Source organism: Sylvia atricapilla, chromosome 3 (genome assembly GCF_009819655.1).
Source record: "Sylvia atricapilla isolate bSylAtr1 chromosome 3, bSylAtr1.pri, whole genome shotgun sequence".
Classification (NCBI taxonomy): Eukaryota; Metazoa; Chordata; class Aves; order Passeriformes; family Sylviidae; genus Sylvia; species Sylvia atricapilla.
Window position 1 is genome coordinate 91,457,469 of NC_089142.1, and position 19,137 is coordinate 91,476,605.

The following is a 19,137-nucleotide window of genomic DNA, read 5'->3' on the forward strand; positions in this document are numbered from 1 at the left end:
TAGAAAAATCTTACATTTTTAATTATTATTACATAGCTTTAAGAAAAATACTTTACTGCAAAGTGGTTTCCAGTTTTTAGTAGTTATATCTTTTAAAATGTTCTATGAACTTTGGTTTTCTTAGGGCTTCTAAATAAACAATATATTAAGATATCTACAAATCAAATATTAAAGGAAAAAGTAGGTCCAAGAAATCTGTAACACAAATTGAGTTCCTACATGCTTATTTCTCAAATACCTTTTCACTGGAAAAAAGGTATCTTAATTTGAAGCACAGCAAAAAGTGTCTGCTGAAATGTTGAAACTGGTTTTCTGAAGTGTTACAGCATGGGTACACTTTCTGTCTGTCTCAGTCAAACAAAGTCAACACAAACACATTGTATCATGACAGTGACATTATATTCTTTAAAACAAGCATTCTATATTTAGCAATATGACAAGAACAAGGACTTCAGCAATTACACTATTTGGCAAAATTGCATCTCAAACGTCTGTCTCTTCCTCTTGCAACACAGCTGTTGACAAAGTCTCCACAACTCAGGTAGCACCCTTCAGGGAGTTACAAAGACGACTCAAACTGCTCGTTTTGATCGGTGTTTGCCTCCAGCTTCACTGAAGGGATGCTCTCTGACTTAGTCCTCCTCGTTTTTGGAAATTCAATGACAACTTCTGAACAAGAAATACTAAGTGACGAGGATTTTTCTGTCTTCTTTGTGGTACAATCTTCTCTTGTTCCACAACACTGCTTCAAAGCACACTGAGTCCTGCAAGGCAACTCGCATTTCCCTCTCCCTGACTCAGAGCCAACGCTGGCAAACTCGGGCTGAATGGTAGTTGCATGAATCCCTTCGTCGTGAAAGATCTCTTTGATGCGCTTGGCCACCATCATGTACGTGGAAGGGTCAGGACACTTGATGTGAGCAGTGCCAATGATCCTACTGCCTGCTAGCTGCCAAATGTGTAATTCATGGATCGCTTCGACTCCTTCCAGGGTACGTAACTTTGAGTTCAAAGAATGGACATCTATTTGTTTAGGAACAGTCTGCAGAAGGATGAGGGCTGACTCCCTAAGTAACGGGTAAGTTGTGTAAAGGAGTATACAGACCATAATCAAACAGAGGACAGGATCTAAATACAACAACCAGCAAGGACCAGCCACCGTAATGCTCCCTTGCTCGGACTTGTTAGCTCTGCCAAGTGCTTGGGATAAAGTAGCGTTTTCCATGCAGTGATTATTGACACATGGATTAATGCAAGGCCCATCTTCAGGGCATGGATTCCACAAGCCATAAAAGAGCAAGGCATTCACTACCACAATTACTGAACCTAAGGCATCTCCAAAAACATGCAGAAAAACTCCACGCATGTTAAGTTGTGCACTAGAGTCTTCTTCAACTTCCTCTTCGTCCAGAGGATAATGGCCAGCATTCCCATTCACTTGTACATCACTCATGTCATCTTTCGCATCACCTGAGAAGAAAACAATGAAACAATTAGGCATGAGCTATAATATGACATGTTACTGTAATGCCTTATAAAATTATGTCCTATGGTAAGCATGGCACACTGAGTATGAAACCAAAAAGCAACTCAACCCACACACTTAGCAACATCTTCTCTGGCTGAGGAAAATTCACTTTTCCCAATAAGTGATCTAAATAATCTAGAAGGCAACTGTTTCTACATGGAGATTAAAGATAAAATGTGGCAAAGAATGAAGATGACTACATTTTAACTTACTCTGCTGAAAAACTACTTTCACCTTTTCCAGCTGTTTAACTATTTGCTTAATTCATGGCTTGTTTCTTAAACAAAATGCAGAACCAGAGAAGATATGTAAAAAAGCTGGTTTAAGTAGCTCAGTTACAATTTGGTCCTTCTTTTGAAACATGGATAGATGGATCACATTGTTAAAATCTCTCTTTAACCATAGAACTGCATTGCTATTTAGTATTAAAATTTGAAGCTAGAAGCTCAAAAGCTGTTATACAGCTGTCTAGTAGCTTCTTTTCAGGTTTACCAATGCCTTTCCAAGAGGCTTCTGAATTCAAGGAAAAGGAAGTTCTTCCAAGATGGTACATGGAGTTAGCAGGACAGTGAATTACAATCAGCTGAAATTTTAGGTCTAAAAAGCAGAATTTACCAGCCGAATTGACTATACGGCAGTGTAACTGTGTAACTTATCATTGAAACTCTCTGAGGATATGAACTACTGTTATTTATATTTCAGAATAAATAAATAATAGTAAAATTACATTTTTTATGCAAGTGGCATATAGCTGTTGAGTGACATACAGCTTCTGATGTCCAAAGTTATATGTCATGGACTGTGCATAAGTTAACATTTTAGTGCTCTCCTTTGTCAACACTGTCTGCAATATTTACCACTCCAACACAGCTAACCAGCTACATGGGAATAAATACACACATCATTACAAATAAGAATCCTTTCTGAAAGAAAATCATCTTCCAGTGTTCAAACTGTAGAGAACTGTACATGGTAAACCTCCTGCTTTTCATAAGAAGTTCTTCTTCGGATACTTCCAGTGCGAAAGAAATGCAACAGGCACTGGCCCCTGGCCTGACAAAATGAAACAAGGAGCTCTTACTGCTTCTGAGGTTATTGAGTTCAGACCTTTGTAAACATTAACACGTTAATAAGACGTGCAGCTTCTGCTGTTCTGCCCTCATGGCTGCAATTCTGCAATTGCAGAGTGTGCACAAGTCCTCTCCTCTCTGAAGAAGGAGTGGGCTCCTACCAAGGCTGAGTTCCAAGCCCCAGTTCATTACCTCATCCAGTACACTTCTGCCCTGAAGCTCCAGCTACATTTTCCACACTACCTCTAGGAGTTATGGAACATGGGACCTGTAACTTTCCAGAGAAGTACAAACATTAGAGGAAATATGTCAGGTTACAGAGTTCAGACCTCAAGGTCCATGATGACAGATAGGAAAGAAGAATGCTCGCTCTACTTTGCACCAAATACAAAGAATAATGGAGAATCTGGAATAATGGAATAATGGAGATCTGAAAAGTCAGTACAGCTATCTATAAGGGTGAGTAACAGGAAACAAAGTTTCCAGAAAGCTCTTAAACTTTTTTTTTTAATGGCAAATGGTTAAAACATGTCCATTTGAAATATATTCATTGAAATACCAAAAAACAAAATAACAGTACCAAAAAACTGATTATTTTACTTAAAGTGCATGCACAGAAATGCCTGTGAAGGACTGGCCCTTAAGGCTATGCCTACTTTTCACTTCCACCTTAGGAAATCAGGACTAACCCTACTCTGCCATTTCTAATGAAGGCACAGGACCAGCTTTGTCTTCATCTCTACATCTTACATCTTCTCCCAAGCCTCCAATCACCTTTACTTGTAACTTTTCCATAGGCAAACTATGAATAGCTCCATCCATTATATAATCATGACAGGGCACAGAAGGAAATACAAACTTATTTCAGAGTTTCACTGTGACCAAAATTATGCCCTATTACCACCTAAATACCCACAACAAATTATTTGTTGTTGCCAGAAGGACATCCATGAGACATTCCAGACAAGTTAGCTCACAACAATATACATTTTAATCCATGCTATAACCTTTTGGTCTAACTAGTCCAAAACTTGGCTAAAAGCCCAACTTTTCACCATTAAAGAATAATTCTCAAGACAAGGTATGTATGAGATCAAGGATTCAGAGAATTTGACATTGCTTGAAACTAATTATTAGGATACCTTTGTTGGAATTGAACCAGCATTAGGAGCTTATTACATGGTCTTATTACAAGAAAATGCTCATTATGTAGAAAATAGCTTAAATGGTGTAGTGTATTCAGAGGAACTTTCCTATCCTCCTGAAAAACCTATCAAAGCCAACATGGAGTATGAGAAGCAGAAACCAAGCTTCTCAAAGGTGTATTGGAACCTCTGACCACAGAAAACCTGAAACTGTAGCAAAGTTCACTCCTATCAATTAAAGTTCCCTTTAAACTGCAACAATGGTCTGATGATGTCACCCTGAAACTGAAGGAGAGAAATTGGTTCCAAAGCCTGAAGTCCATTCCTTCTGGTGACAAGGATGTCCTAGGAACAGAGAAGTGGCAATCACAAACACCTTTCCCTCCAATATTTGCACACAATACTCGGCTTGGACCAAGCAGCTTTGAAATGAACTGTGCCGGCTTCTGGATCCATTAAAAAATAACCCAAAAATTCCTACCCATGAAACTGTTTAACCACAACTGGGAAGGGAAGATTTTAACGTATGTCTGTGTGCAGATGAGTGGGAAAGCACATGCTTTGGAAAGCTAAAGAAAAAATATTCCAAGACACCACATATGTGCCCTGACACCAGCATGGTGCCACATTCTGGCTTCCACAGTTCCGACTGGCGATTTCCAAGACTTCTTCCTATAAACACCGATGCTATGAAGAAGCACAAGGTTATTGCAGTGGAGTAGACTTCAGTATGTTTGGTTTAGTTTAGATGAAGAGTAGCTTCCCAGGTAGCTGATAACTGACCCAATGGAGCAATCCAGCTGCCGGGACCGAGGCACTGAGCCGCGCTCCATTTGATGTGCAGCCAGTTCGGATGGCATTAGGAGAGCGTCTTGTGACAGCTCGTGTCGCTAGGCAAGAAACGCTTGTCATGTGCCTTCCCTTGCAGAACCAACTTTTTTTCCCAGGGCAAACTGCTTTATCCTAAGACTCTTTTACACTCTGACTTGTCTGCAAGACAAACATGCAGCTTAGAGCATCCGAAGGAAAGGCGTGAAGAAAAGGTGCGACAGCCATGTGCCCAAAGAGCCGCTAAGAAAGTTTCTCGCCTCTTTCCCAGGAGTGGGGACAGATGGTCCTCACAGAGCCCTGACAGACCCCGCCGACCAGGTGGGGCCAGCACGGCCACGGTCCTACTCGGGGAAAGGATCCCTCCCGCTTTTCTACGCGTGGATGGGGCAGCGGCGCTTGCCCGCGGGGCTTACCCAGCTTCTCCTGGCCGACTCCGTTGGAGCTGCTGCAGTTCTCCACCAAGGTGCTGGTCTCCTCGCGGTGCAGCGCAGCCTCCCCGTCCCCGGGCGGCTGCTCGGCCTTGGGGCCGCCGCGGGGGTGCTGCTGCCGGCCGCCGTGCGAGTGCCCGTGGCCGTGGGCGTGCCCGTGGCCCCCGACGCCGTGGTGGTTGAAGAGGCAGAGGCCCAGCAGGTTGATGATGAGCCCCGCCACCCCCACAGCGATGACCACCAGAGGCTGCTGGATCTCGTGGGGCTCCGTGAAGCGCTCGATGGCCTCCAGCAGGATGGTGAAGCAGAGGGCGGTGAGGAACACGGCGTTGACGAGGGCGCCCATCACCTCGGCCCGCACCCACCCGAACGTGTTCTTTTTGGTGGCGCGGGTGCGCTGGGCGAAGCGCACGGCCACCAGCGCCACGACCAGGGCCATCACGTCGGAGAGCATGTGGAAGGAGTCGGAGAGCATGGCCAGCGACGACGTGACGCGGCTCACCGCCACCTCCACCACGAAGAACAGGAAGGTGAGCGCCAGCATGCACAGCAGCCGCGCCCGCCGGTTCTGCCAGCACCGCGGCCCGCCCGGACCCTGCGCCGCCATCCCCCCGCACATCACGGCTGCCCCGGCGGGGGCGCGAGGAGCGCGGCGGCGGTCGGAGCCCCGAGGCTTAGGGCGGCCGCTCCGCTCCGCTCCCCCCGCGCCGCCGCCGCTCCCTCCGCAGGCGCCGGGCGAGCAAACTTTGCACCCGAGCCCCCTCACTCTTTTCACACGGAACCCGAGCGCCGCCTCGGCCACGCCCCCGCCGTCGCCCCATTGGCCGGCCCGCCCCGCCCGCCCGGCCGTGCCCTCCCGCCCCCGCGCCCGGCTCCGCTCGCCATTGGCTCGCGCGCCCTCGCGACAGCGGGGCCCCGCCCCCGCCCGGTAACGCCCCGCGAGCCGCGGCCGCCCCGTTCCGCCCGCCCGCGCCTGAAACTGGGAATGGGCGGGGCCACGCGTGACGCGCCGAGGAACGACGGGCTCCCATTGGCTCACCCCGCCGGCTTTCCCCTCCCTCCCCGCCCCCGCAGGCCCCGCCCGCAGCGAGCGGGACTCGTGCAAAAGGTGCGCTTCACACGGCCCCGGCCCGGCGCGCGCCCGGGGGCGGGGCTCCCCCTGCGGGCCGCGGGGGCGGGGCCCCGCGTGAGGGGCGCTGTGACGTCACGCGTCCTGAGCGGGGTTTTCGGGTGGGGTTTGCGCTTTTTCTGACTTTTGAAGGCGGGGGAGAGTTTCTGTTTAGTTCTTTTCCTGTTCGTGATAATGAGGGCGGTAAGATAAGTGCGGGCGCGATCAATAGTAACTGATGAGCGGCTAAAAAATATTGGAAGAGAAGAAGGAACAAGTTTTGCTTGGCGTTTTGAAAGGCTGTATAATACAATAAAATATATAATTGCTATAATATTAAATACTAGTTATTTAAAATTATAATAATTGTTTTATAATAGTAAAGCGGAAAATATGTAAATACTTAAAGATCAGTCCCTGGACACTGGTTTGTTATGCTTGTAGATAGGAAAGGGAAACAAGTGTTTTGAGACATCCAGAAAAATCACAGAAGCATAACCACAACATTTTAGAAAAAAAGAAAAATCGCCAAAGTTACAAAAAGGCAGAGCTGGCCTCTTACTTTGCCCACTGTGTTCCAGGGCACCAACAGACACGGCAGCAAGAGAAAGAGTGTGAAAGAATATTCCACGAGCAGGACATGGAGAGGAGAGAGCGGCCCTGGCTCTTTGCAGCCGTAGAGGTGTTGCTCTGTGTGTGGGCCCTTAGAGGCAGGAACGGAACTGGTGCCCTGAGAAGGAAGACCTAGCCAGAATGCTAAATGTTGTTCATATACTTGAAGATTTCAAAGGGGTTGTGATTCAGGGTCCATGCAAAGGCTCCTGACTTCATTTCGGCAGCGTGCCCATGAGCCCACACCTGGATATCACACTGTTATTCATGTGTGCCATCCCCTCACCTTCGCTTCACCTTCCTCACGTGGCAGAGCTGGCTTGGGCACCACAGGCACTGCTGTGCTGACCCGTGACCCTGAACCCTGTTTTCTGAGTGTCCTTGTGTCAAAATCTAGGTGTGCTATGCGCTGGATGTAGCGGTAGCAGCCCACACAGAATTCTTTAATGACCATTGTAAAAAGAATCAGCAATTAGATTGCTATAACGTTCTCCTCACCTGCCTGGCTTCCCATATGCCTAGCGTCACTTACTAAGAAGTAAATAACCAGGAAGCTGAACGGCAATTAACATGGAAACTGAACATGCCCATTTTGTGCCATCCTCACTCCCACACAAGGCCATTAGTTAACAAGGAAGGATTGCCCAAATTTAGGATATATGGGTCAAAGAAACTGGTACAGCTCAAACCTCTTTTAATTCCTGTAGATGAAGTGGGTCATCATTTTACAGGGATTGCTATTAATGCAGTGGAATTTAGCTAGGAAGGGAGGACAACAGGTTTGGCGTCTCTCATTGGCTCGGCTTCAGGAATTAGTGAAACATTAGTTTTAGTTGATTGCCACTGGGGTGTCATCATAGTTTTCTTGATTAAAAGTACTCAATCCTCTCCTGGGAGAAATAAACAGGATATCAATATCAGTGGAACCTTGATGAATAAAACTTCATTATAAACTGTGTCAAGAGCTTTGTCTGATTTAAGGAGGGAAATTTGGGCTTTTTGGGCTTCTTTCTTGGCATGCAAACTATGTCCAGATCAATTTGTGATCCTTCTAAGATCTCTTCACTGTGAGACTTCCTGATCTGCTCAAGGATACCCGCACCACTGATCAGTGTGCTGCAGCCTTCCCCTTACAGGATGGCATCTTGTTGATCTTTAGCCATGTTTAGGGACAGGTTTTTGTCCTGCTATACCAGGCTGGATGCTGAATTCCACTTGGGGCCAAAAGCCACAAGGCATGGACCCCAGAAGAATGGGAGGGAGTGGTTTCTTCCCAGGCAGGGAGGAAAAATGGTTCCTGAGGCCTTCCACTGCTCCCTGACGAATAGGGCTGGGTATGTAGTTTTGACCCAGCCACTGTTGTCTCCGTGGGCTTCAAACACAGGGACTTTGATGAATGATCCCCTGTGGCAGCCCAGTTCCACTGCTGGATGTGCCAGGCACGGACCAGCAGCCAGACCACACAGGAGTTCACATTGCTACCTCTTCCCCACATTCTTTCTTGTAAACCAGTGGGCTGTATGTTACTGTTTCCAGGCTTTCTTATTGTATTACAATACACCAGCAGCCAAGAGGAACAGGGATAGTTCCTAAACTTAGGGCTGTCCATCTGGCAACACCATCAATTTTAAGATTAATGGGAAAGTGACTGATACAGGTACCTAATGAAACCATAAATGGTGTTTTAGAGGAGACACAATGTTCCTGCTTATGCCTTTAGGGAGAATACTTTATCTTCAGAGGAGGGAGGACTCTGAATTTTTTGTTGGGTTTTTTTTTGTGGGTTTTTTTTTGGGCTTCCAGGCATTGTTCATGGTTCAAAGAATTCTTTCTCAGCTCAGCTTCCGGCCCACAGATGTGGAAAGACCCATCTAAAATCTGTTTACTTACCATAAATTCTCAATGTTCTGAGGGGAGAAGTAAGTAGCTGTGGATGTCTGGCACACAGCTCCCTCCCCCTCAGAGCCAGGTGGCAGGTCTGAACAGAGAGCTGCTGCTTGTCACCTGTCCTGCAGCGAAACGTTTTGTACCGGCTCCTGCTGGGCTCTCCTGAGCCAGCCCAGCGCTGACTGAAGAGCAGGACTTTGGCTGGGACTTTTGCTATTACTCAGCATATTTGCTTGAGTAAATAAAGTCACGGCGTTTCGCCTTTGAATTTCTGCTCAGGGTTGCAAGTGGAGAGATCTCCACCACGGAGGGCTCTTCATCACTCTGTGCCTTTCCACTCGGAAAAGGTGAAACCCTGCCTATAAACTCCCTGTGCAGTCACATATTACAGAGCACCCTGCCTCTTTTTGAACACCTAAGTCTTCCCCTTTCTGTGCAGTCATCAGACCTGTCAGCTTTTAATGAGGGCTCGTGGGACTGTGGCAAACATGACTCCATCTGTCTGTTCCACTTCAAGGCTGTCAGTGTTCATTTTAGGCTGCGTTTCTCGCAGGCAGTGTCTCTCTCTCTCTGGTAGCTGTCCTTACAAGGTTTCTTTAAATTAGATGCAGTCGGCAACACCAAAGCCAACAGAAGCACTCACTGTCCAGTTACCTGCATAAAAAAGGTTGTTCCTTGTAATGAAAAACAGCACAAATGAAAAGTGAGTATTGCTGTTCATGTAGCTCTAGGTTGGATTCACTGTTACGCACTGATTCCGGAAAACAGCTTTATCAAGGAAAGGACTTGGACATGAGTTTGCAGTTAATTAAAAGGCCTTCTTTGAACAGAGGCAAGTTCAGCATGTGCTTACATGCTTTTGTTTGTGACATGTTAAGAAAGACTACAGCAGTATTTGGCACTGAGATAGGAAATGAAGGACACCTTGCTCTATAGATTTCTTCTTTTACCTCGTTACTGTGTGAAATCTGGGCTCTTTGGAAGTCGGTGGCAGAACTCCAGGCAAGTTGAGGGGATCAGTAGATCATCCACTCTACTTCTGAACCTTGCAAAGCAGATTAAAAACCCTTTTTTTTCCGTTCTGAAACATTTTCTTCCTAGTGAAGAAACAGATGATTTTAAAAATATGCCTCTCTTATGTCCGGTTTTGATCTTTCATTTATTTTGTATTTTTACTTTTAAGCTGCTCACTTGATTCAATGGCATTCGGTATCCTGTAACTGCTCCAGAGCTTTGGGCACAATTAACTGTATGGCCAATCTGTAATTGTTTCTAATGAACAGGCATGCCCTTTTTGGTGGACTAAAGAGCATTTCCTGGTTGCTTTGATTACAAATTTATCTGCTTATGATATAAATAATATTTTTTCCTAAAATCCACAAGTAGCCAGGCAAAATAGTTGCTCTAATCAGCTGTAAAATTAATACTGATAAGGTATTAGTTAGAGCTAATGCCTTATTCAGACAATGCTTGAGTAGATCCAACTGGAAAAATCACTACCATATTAATCATTAAAGGAAAAAAGGAAGGAAAACTTCTGCTGTTACTCACTTTTGCACACAGTGTGGCTCTCTGGTGGAAAGAGTAACAATGATTCAATGGGAATGGGAAAATTCTGTAAATATGGAATTCTGGAATGAAAAAAAGTCTTTCCATCTGATTGGTTTGTAACATTTTTAATTATTACCGAAATTGATTATTATCCTTCATATGACATTTTTAATAATCATACTGTTAAGCTCTGTCTTTTATTATCTTTAGAAAGAACATGATAACAAGACAATTATCTTGGAGCCATGGTAATGAGTATCAACAAATCAGTGAGTAATTGCTGGGGACAGACACTGATATGTGCTAATCACTGTGGTGTCTGCTACACCTGATATTTATAGTATCAGCTTCTTTCAGAGAGCTCACAGTACTTTCTGGTGCCCGAGCTGGTTAATTTGGGGCAGAGATTTCCTCTGTCACAGTAGGATACTGGATTTCATTGGGGAAGGATCTCTAGATGGTCTCTTGTTGGAAGAAGATCATTCAAGTCCTTTGAGGTAAGTCCCTGCAGGAACAGTTAATACTGTAGGAACTCATAAACATGCATGCACTGGTATTGGAAAAGGCAGTTCAAAACTAGTTCAACAAGTGCAGCTCTGAGTTGTGAGAGGCTGCAGAGCACCTCCACGTAGTGCTGCTCAGAAGCAATGCCCTTTGGTGGCACATTTTGCCCTGAGGAATGGAGCCATGCTGGTTTATCTCCATGTCTCCTGGGAGCTCAGGGACATCAAGGACACACTGTGCAGAGACCTCAGTCCCAGTGACTGAGCTAGGCTATGTAAGAGCATGGTACCAGAGGAGGAAGATCCCCAGGCAGATTGGAAAGGAAGCCTTCCCCTTGGCTGTGTGTATGCAGAGTTTACAGGCTGCTTCCTGGAACAGCCATGAGCACAGGATACGGCACATCCTATCATTCCAGCCATGAGGGCAGGCCTGCCTGCAGCATGGAAAAGAGCCTGGTGGCACAGGATGTGCAGGGCATGCCCAGGCTCTGTGCAGCACACCTCAACAGGCTCCTGCTCTGACCTGGCGCCAGCAGGTCTGATCCAGAGGGCAGCCCCAGGCTCACCTTCCCTGGCAACCCAGGTACTCCTGGTGTTTCCAGCCAGCTCACCTACCCACACTCTGCTCCTGCTGCCACAACACACACCAGGCAAGAGCTGTAGCCTTCTGTCCTGGCACAAAGTATGTGAAGTCATTCAAGTGGCTGAAAAATAGCATACTCTTCATTTTACCATTTACGTATTAGATATTTACTGTGTCAGCTTGAGGTGGATGGATTTGCCTTTATTACACAATAAACACTGATGCTTTGACTTGAAATGTACTGCAGTCCCAACTCTGAGACCTGCTGGACACTGCTGCTTTTCCCAGACACCACATGTGGCCTTCACAAAAGGATGGAGACATGAACACCTCTTTTTAAGAATCAATTATATTTGATGTTTGTCAAATCATATCCCAAAGCAGTACAGATAGATAAACATAAACATGTTATATTCTGTAGCTGCATCTATTAATTTTCAGAACTGCCTTCTACAGAGGCCATTTTATTCTCAGCTTAAGCTGGTCTGGCTAAAAGCTGGTGCCAAAAGGGGCCACTGCAAGTCCCTTTCAGAAATTATATTCCTGCTCCCAACCAGGCCTCAGATCTAGCAATTATGGCATGTGATGCCATGAGGGGCATCAGATTTGCCTACCAGTGTGACCAAAACCCAACTCTTTTTGATCTTCATTGCTTTTCAGCCAGTTCAGCAAGCTAATCCTATTTACCTAGGGCAACAGCATTGCTAGAACTGACACACAGGACCATGTGATCATGGCAGGGGAAAGTGTGTGACCATACACTGGCACCCACTGATGCTGGTCATGAAACCACAGCCCCAACTGGACAATAAGGGAGGGATTCATGTTTGGGAATTGGTAGCTGATACACAAACATCTTGTGACCACGAGTCTCCCTTTAGAGTCAGCAGAGATCTAATCAGCTTTGTCATTGGAGTCTGCAACATGGTTTATCTCCTCCTACAGTGCTATGTACTTGATTAGATGAATTCCATCTTTAGAGTGCGCATTTCTGTCCCGGATTATAAAGAAAGCCTGATGTAAATTGCTTGGAGATTAGGTCAATGAATGGGTAATGAAGTGAGTCCTGCCCCCACTGTTGGTTTTGCCCACTATAAGACAGGGATTTGCCTTATTCTTACATTAAAGAGCATGAGGTAAGTGATTTCTTTAACATCACAAACTGAGTAATGCCAACAGGAAGAGCAGAATCCAGTGGCCTGTCCTGACAAGACCAGTGGTTATACAGATATGCTAGAAAAGTGATGTTCAAGGCTGTGTATCCAAACTAAAATTCACAGGCACAGAGGAGGTGTTGTGATTTAATCAGCCCTGGGCAGTTGACAGTTCCCTCAGAAGCAGACATAAAGGGTGGCTGCTTTTGGAAATCAGGTCATTTATGTAGGTGATTAAGCATAGAGGAGCCTCACCTGGGGCATGAGTTTTCAAAACACCTTCATTCAAATCTTACAAGCTAATTCTATACAATTTATTATCAGTGGTTATTTGCATAGCAAAATAGTGACTGTGGACATTGCTTCTTTAAGCTTTATTTGTGTTAACCTGCTTTATATCTAGCCAGATGTTTCTGCCTTAATGTTTGGGGAAACAAGAGTTCAGATCATGGTGGATCATGGCATGGGTGGATTAAATGATGTTCTACAGTAACTGCAGAGCCAATGGAGGGAATCCATTTCTATCTCCACTAAGATGACAAAGCAGTTATTAAATCCAGTGGCTGTCCTAGGAAGGACTTGTCAGTCAAGTTTCCAAGTAATCTGTTTGTGAAATATGTGTTCCATCTCCCTTATTGACTAACAATGTATATTATCTGGTTAGTTAACTGTGGGGATAAAGGTCGTTTTTCCTGTCATTTGTCAAGCTCTTGTACAAAAAGCTGCAGTTAAACTGTTTATAACCTTAGGATCCTGAACAGTGCCAACTACAGTTCTAGGAATATGCTTAATCAGCTTTTTATTAGCCATATAAAATAGACAAACTTTGTGCCTTTGCCAATTAAGTAAACCAGGACTTATCTCTTTCTTGGAAATTCCGTTATGGAAAGATATTGTCCTTGTAAAAAGGGAAATATATAAATAAGCAAAATATGTATTTGAGGACCAGTAGCATAGCATGCCAGTGTTTTTGAAGTTCCAGTATATACATTTTATAGCATTGTAGGGATATAAAATCACCATAGACATTATCAAAACAGTTACAGACACTAATTGTGAAAAATCAATGAATTAGGAGATATTTTTCAAACTGGTCTTCAAAGCTTCTGTGTTGTTGATAATTATATCCAACACCTTTTATCTAATCCTAAGTAGGAAAAATGTTTCATGGAGAATGATTCATAGAGACTTGGTTACAGCCTATCAGCTCACAGAAAATCAGCCAATAGTGTTTGTGTTCTCACATATCCCCAAAGAGTTGTAACAGGCTGGGCTGACACAGTCCTACATGGAGACAATCATTCCAGCGGATTGCCCTCTAGGACACTGAGTGGGTGAGCAACGATTTGGGTGTGCATCTGTGGCCATTACTGAGATCTTCTGTATGGCAACATGCAGGCACTGTGTGGGCTGGAAGGTGTTACAGGAGGGAGAGGAGGAGCTGCTTGTTCCCTGTCATTATAATTCATCATACATGATGGATTCCTGGCATTGACTCTGGCCTGATCCAGCAGTCAGGGCAGCAAGAACCCAGCACATCCTACCAGGTAGCATGAGTGAGCCTGCTGAGGTGATTCATCCTAGCCCCACATACCACAGCGTCCTCCTGACCTTCTCAGTCCTCCTGGCCTCCTTAGTCTCTCTCTGACCTGCTGTAACTGTGTCACAGAGCCTGCTTGTGCTGGTCGGGATGGTGACACAGATCCCAGCCTGTGGATGTGCTCAGCCTGCCCACGGCAGGGAACAAGCAGTTGCAGGAGCCCAGTGCTGTACCCTCTGAGTGACAGGCCCCAGTGGAACCCCAAACTTGGAGGCAGCCCAGTTTCTTATTTCTGTCTTATCTGCTTCAGCCAGCGAGGGAACGCTCTGGGCCAGCAGGATAGCACATGTGCCTGGGGACCCTCCCACCTGCAGCACTGCCACCAGCTCCCCTTCCTCACTCCTGCACAGCTGTTTATCTGGGACAGCTGGAGCCTTTCAAGGGCAATGGTCACCTCCAGCTCTTCCTTTCAAGACTGCCTGCACAGCCCCTGGGTGTGCCTGAGTGCCATGATCTGCGAGGTCTCCACACAGCCTTTTGAAGCCGCCAAGGTGCAAACCAGCTAATGATTAAACCTGCTTTCTCAGTTTTACTGCTGGGGAAGTGCATCTGTGGCAAGGCACCGAGGAGAGTACAATACTCCTTTCACATCAAAAGAATATGCAGACACTCAAGGTAAACACTGGCCTGCATTGAGCACGCTTATTTCTTGTGCTGCTATCTATTGATCCTGATGGTTTCAGTGAACTCAGCTCCTCAGCCCTCTAAAGAGTTCTCAGCACAGTGGTCAAACAAACAATGTAATTTTCTGGGTTTTGTTTGTTTCAGTAAAAAAACTAACAGTGTGACTGAAAAATACAAAGGAAATGGAGCAGACAGTCAAGAAGGAACAAAGACAGCAAGAGGGAAAAGAAAATAAAAAGCAAGTAATTGGCAGAGTTAGAATTAGTTATTTCAATTAATTCCAAAGTTCTTGCTTCCTTCTGCTAGCCTCATTTGATTGCTGGGCAACAGGGGCATTTTCTATGGGTTTCTCTTTAGTAAAAATGATTTGTATATAACACATATTATTTGTAATAAACATAAGGGTATCACTTCGTAAAAACATTCTTCTTCAGGAAGTAATAAAACATTTGCTCAGTTTAAAGTGTGTCCTCAAGTGTTTTTGCTGGATGGGTGTTATACTCATGTGGCTTTACTCCTCTGATTCATCCCCAGAGAGAGTAGAAATGAGGGATGGTGGGGAAAGAGATTTGGAAACAAATAAACACTCTAAATCAAAAGGACAGGACTTTGTGCACAACCCAGGCCACAATAGCATCAATGGCTCCCACAGGGCCAGAATGCCTCCTGCATTTACCATCCAAGGACAAAACCTAATAATCTTGCCCTCGCATTTCCTGCTGCAGCAACTTTCCTTGGTTTGCAAACCTCAGTTCATCAGTGTCTGACGCATGGCAGATGTCTCCCAGAGCTCTGGAGCCACCACAGTCATTCTTCTGATGTCACTCATGCTTCAAACTTAAAGGACTTACCAGCAGGGAATGGGGAAATGCATTTGTCAACAGCTTTTACTACAATAGTTCTTAGTGGGATTTATATTTTGTGAAAGAGGGCAGGTTTTCTTAGGAGTTCCCCATCCCTTGCAGATGCTCTAAGGGAGATGAAAGAAAATTTACAGAAAATCTCGAGGGCAGGTTCTGAAATTATTGTTCAAAGGCTGATCATTATGAGCTGTGGCTTTGATATAACTTTAAACCCTGACTCAGAGATTCTCACATCAGGAACTCCTGCCTAAATTGTGTGCTGTTTTCTTGAAATCTCTCCTGGTTTCAGGTTGTGGGGAAGCCATCTCACTCCTCAGTATCTCAGGCCAGCAGTCTGGCTATCCACTGGCTGCCAGCGTCTTCTGGCAGGAGCAGCCCCAATCACTCAGATCCACACACTGGAAATGCTTAAGAAGTAGATAAATAAAACATTAATGAGGACCAATATAAGAGAAAATCCAGAAATAATATACTGGAAAGAGATGATCGTAATTAACATCTGAAGATCAACGGACTTTTCATTATGATGTTAAGCCCAAATTTTTACAAAAAAGTTTCTCCATAACTCACAGAGCAAAATGTGATCATGAAATGGGTACTAAATTAGAACTCCAAATTATAACGCATGCCTTGAAAAGGCAGTTACATGGAAATCCTTTGCTTTCAATGATGCTGAATTAGGGTTAATATTCCTACCACTGCAGGGAAATTACAGTGAAACTTTAGGCACCTGTAAATAAACTACTGTTGTTTTAACAACCATTCTCTCTCCCATACCAAGGGAAAATTAGCTTAAGCAAAATTTTAAAAATGGAAAGCATATAAAATATAGTCTTTTGATACCTCCTCAGTAATCTATGTTAAATTACCTAAAATTATCATTCCTCTTTCTTGAAGAAGTAACCACTTCATAAAACACATAGGCAAGAGTGACACTACTTTGAACAACCTACATGAGGAAGTAGAGCACTGAGTGCACACACAGACAGGGTCACCCTGTCAATTCAGAGTGAACTTCCTCTTATCAGTCACTGGGCTTAATTTAAGTAATAAAATTAGAAGGTTGGATGTTGCCACAGAGATATTTCAGTTTACCTTGTGGCCTATGTTGCTGTATTGAGAGGGACCCGATAGCTGTGCAAGGACAACATATCAGCATGGGGTTGTTTCATCTAGGTACATGCTTAAAACTGACCAAAAACTCACTGCCAGGTAATGCAAATCCTAAACAGGAATTTCCTTGGAATAACACTCAGGCTGAGAAAAGTCTAGTACATGCATTTATTTAATTCTTTATTATATTATATATTTACATTACATACAATTACCTATTTGTACCTATTAAATATTATATTTTGTATTTTAATATTTGCATGCATTTGTTATAGATTTATACAGAAAATATAACATTATGTATTATATATTATGTTCATGCTTGTTTCATTCATTTATTATTACTTATTACTTGCCAAGGACAGGAAGGGACCTCACTGCTAATCGTGGGTCTTAATGCGGTTGGGGACATGTGTGAGGTTGGGTTGATGTCCCGTTCCCCAGCACTGCTGGGGCTGGAGGAGGATTTGTAGCATGGTAAGGAGTCCTCTTGGCATTAAAGAAGTGAGCAACTACTATTCTTCCAGGCTGAGTCACTAGGGAGAATGAGGGGAGGACGATCTGTAAATGGGGGAAGACGATCATTGTTCTGTGTTAGGTTGCTAACAAGGACAGTAGGAGACAATTCTGTGTTTGCATATACTGAAAGCTGTCCTCGCCACTGCAAAGACTCCATTTTATTCAGTGCTTTCCTTGTCGATGCTTCTGATTTTCTGGAAGAGAACAATTGGTGATTCTACTGTAAGATCTCTTAAAAATATTCATTCACAGCCTGATATTGTGGGATACCGGATTAGAGCTGCAGTTGGCAGCATATTTGGTAGTACACGTTTTTATAATAATAACAATAATAAATCCATGCAAAACATGCACAGTTTTTCTCCAGCTTTGTACCAATTGTTTTGCATACAGTGTATCTTATCTACTCCTAACTAGGAACAGTTACATAGCATTATTCAATATGTACAGATCTCAAAGTACTTCACTACAGCATAGTAATTTCTTCAATCCCACTTTCTAAAGGTGAGCGGTTTGAGGGGGGAAGGGAAGTGGCTCTTTTTTGGTTGGTTGGGGTTTTTGTTTTGGGTTTGGGTAGGTTTTATTTGGTCGGTTGGTTTTGAGGTTTTTGGTTGGGAGGTTTTGGGGTTTCTTTGAGAAAGTTGTGAGTTTTCCCAAGCTGAAGATGTGGAGGAACAGCTTGGTAAGGGATGCAGGGGCAGGACGTGCAGAAAGGCTTTAGAATCAACTTGCATTTCTGACAGCGAGCCTTGCACGCAGCTGAGGCAATGCAAATATGGCAGGCCACATGCAAACGCTGCAAATCTCAGCAGTGATGCAGAGCTTAGAACTGACCTCGGCAGCAAGTGCTACTTCACTTCCAGGGAAGTGACTTTGAAGCTGGAATATAAACTGAAAAGAAAAAAAAAAATTAAAAAAGCAAGTGACCAGTCCGGACCCCGGGGCAGCATCAGCCCCGCTGACATCGCGGTCCCCCCTCCCCGGCACTGGAGCTGCTCCTCTCCTCACGGTGTCCTCCTGCAGATTCCGCTGCCGTCGTGAGGCTCCTGGGATGGCTGGAACTGCCCGACGGCTTTGTGCTTGTGATGGAGCATCCAGAGCGAACTCAAGAGTTCTGGGTTGTCCTGGGGCAGCGGGGATTCCGTTTTTGTTTTCAGTCGCAGGATTTGGGCTGTTCTACTCCCCTTTTCAGCTTTGGCCTATGATATTTTTCTTGGCCAATACAGGTGTAGGGGGTAAGGGGATAAAGGCAGGGTTTTCCCTACTCAGTTGTCCTCTTCCAGCACCAGAGGTTTTCTATCACAACCCAAAGTTTGTAAACAGGAGTCCGGTGCTGGTGAGAAGGCAGTGGGTGTGCTTTGTGCCACCAGTGCAGCTCTCACATCCCCAGGGATGCCTGAATAAATGAGGGTCTGAGCGGGAGCAGCATCCACCTGATGAGCTCTGCCTGTGTCCTGCAGGAATGCCAAAGTACAACCCTCCAGAGAGGATCTGCTTCTGCTGCTACTGTGGCCATTTGGGGATGATCCAGTCCCTTCATATCCTGCTCTACAACACGGTCTGTGGGGACCTTCCTGTGGACAGCAATGAGGACATCGTCCAGGGCTGGCTGATCTTCTCCCACAGGAGTCTCAGGGTGGGTACCTGGCTTCATGGCACAGAGCAAATAACTGTGTTGGGAGGGTGCAAGGTGACACACAAGCATCCCATTCTTCCACCTCTGGAGAAAGTGGCACATATGCCTCCCCTGATCTTCTCCAAAATATAGAATCCATTAGGATGCTTGGGTGCAGCTCTGAGCTGCCCCAGTGTGGCCTGAGCACTGGGGGCACTGGGGACACTGGGAGAGGGTGGACAGGAGTTTTCTCTCACCAAGAGTTTCTGTCTTCTCTCCCCGGAGTGCCAGCACCTCACCATATCAAAACATTCTCAGTCAGACTATGAGTTTGAAGAAAGGGAGTTAGGAGAAAACGCTTTTTATGAGGACAAAACACTTTATTCACGGATAAAAATAAACT

General features: G+C 45.0%; 1 protein-coding gene and 1 long non-coding RNA gene across 2 annotated transcripts; one reads left to right on the plus strand and one right to left on the minus strand.

Moving 5' to 3' along the window:
• Nucleotides 1-377: 377 nt before the first annotated feature.
• SLC30A1 (solute carrier family 30 member 1) lies at nt 378-5,825 on the minus strand. Its single transcript, XM_066316148.1, has 2 exons — nt 4,988-5,825; nt 378-1,470 (listed from the first exon to the last, which is right to left on the minus strand). Exons 1-2 carry the CDS (start codon nt 5,619-5,621, stop codon nt 560-562), a joined length of 1,545 nt encoding a protein of 514 aa, XP_066172245.1. The 5' UTR covers nt 5,622-5,825; the 3' UTR covers nt 378-559.
• Nucleotides 5,826-14,184: 8,359 nt separating this feature from the next.
• LOC136358478 (uncharacterized) lies at nt 14,185-15,087 on the plus strand. The gene is made up of 2 exons (XR_010743115.1): nt 14,185-14,615; nt 14,769-15,087. It is a non-coding gene; the product is annotated as an uncharacterized lncRNA (long non-coding RNA).
• Nucleotides 15,088-19,137: the final 4,050 nt, after the last annotated feature.

What these genes read in the sequence shown, in the direction of transcription:
- SLC30A1 (XM_066316148.1), bottom strand. Translation starts at nt 5,621, where the DNA reads ATGTGCGGGGGGATGGCGGCGCAGGGTCCGGGCGGGCCGCGGTGCTGG. An exon ending in AGTCGGCCAGGAGAAGCTGG is followed by an intron (nt 1,471 to 4,987) that starts GTAAGCCCCGCG and finishes TTTTCTTCTCAG; the next exon opens with GTGATGCGAAAGATGACATG.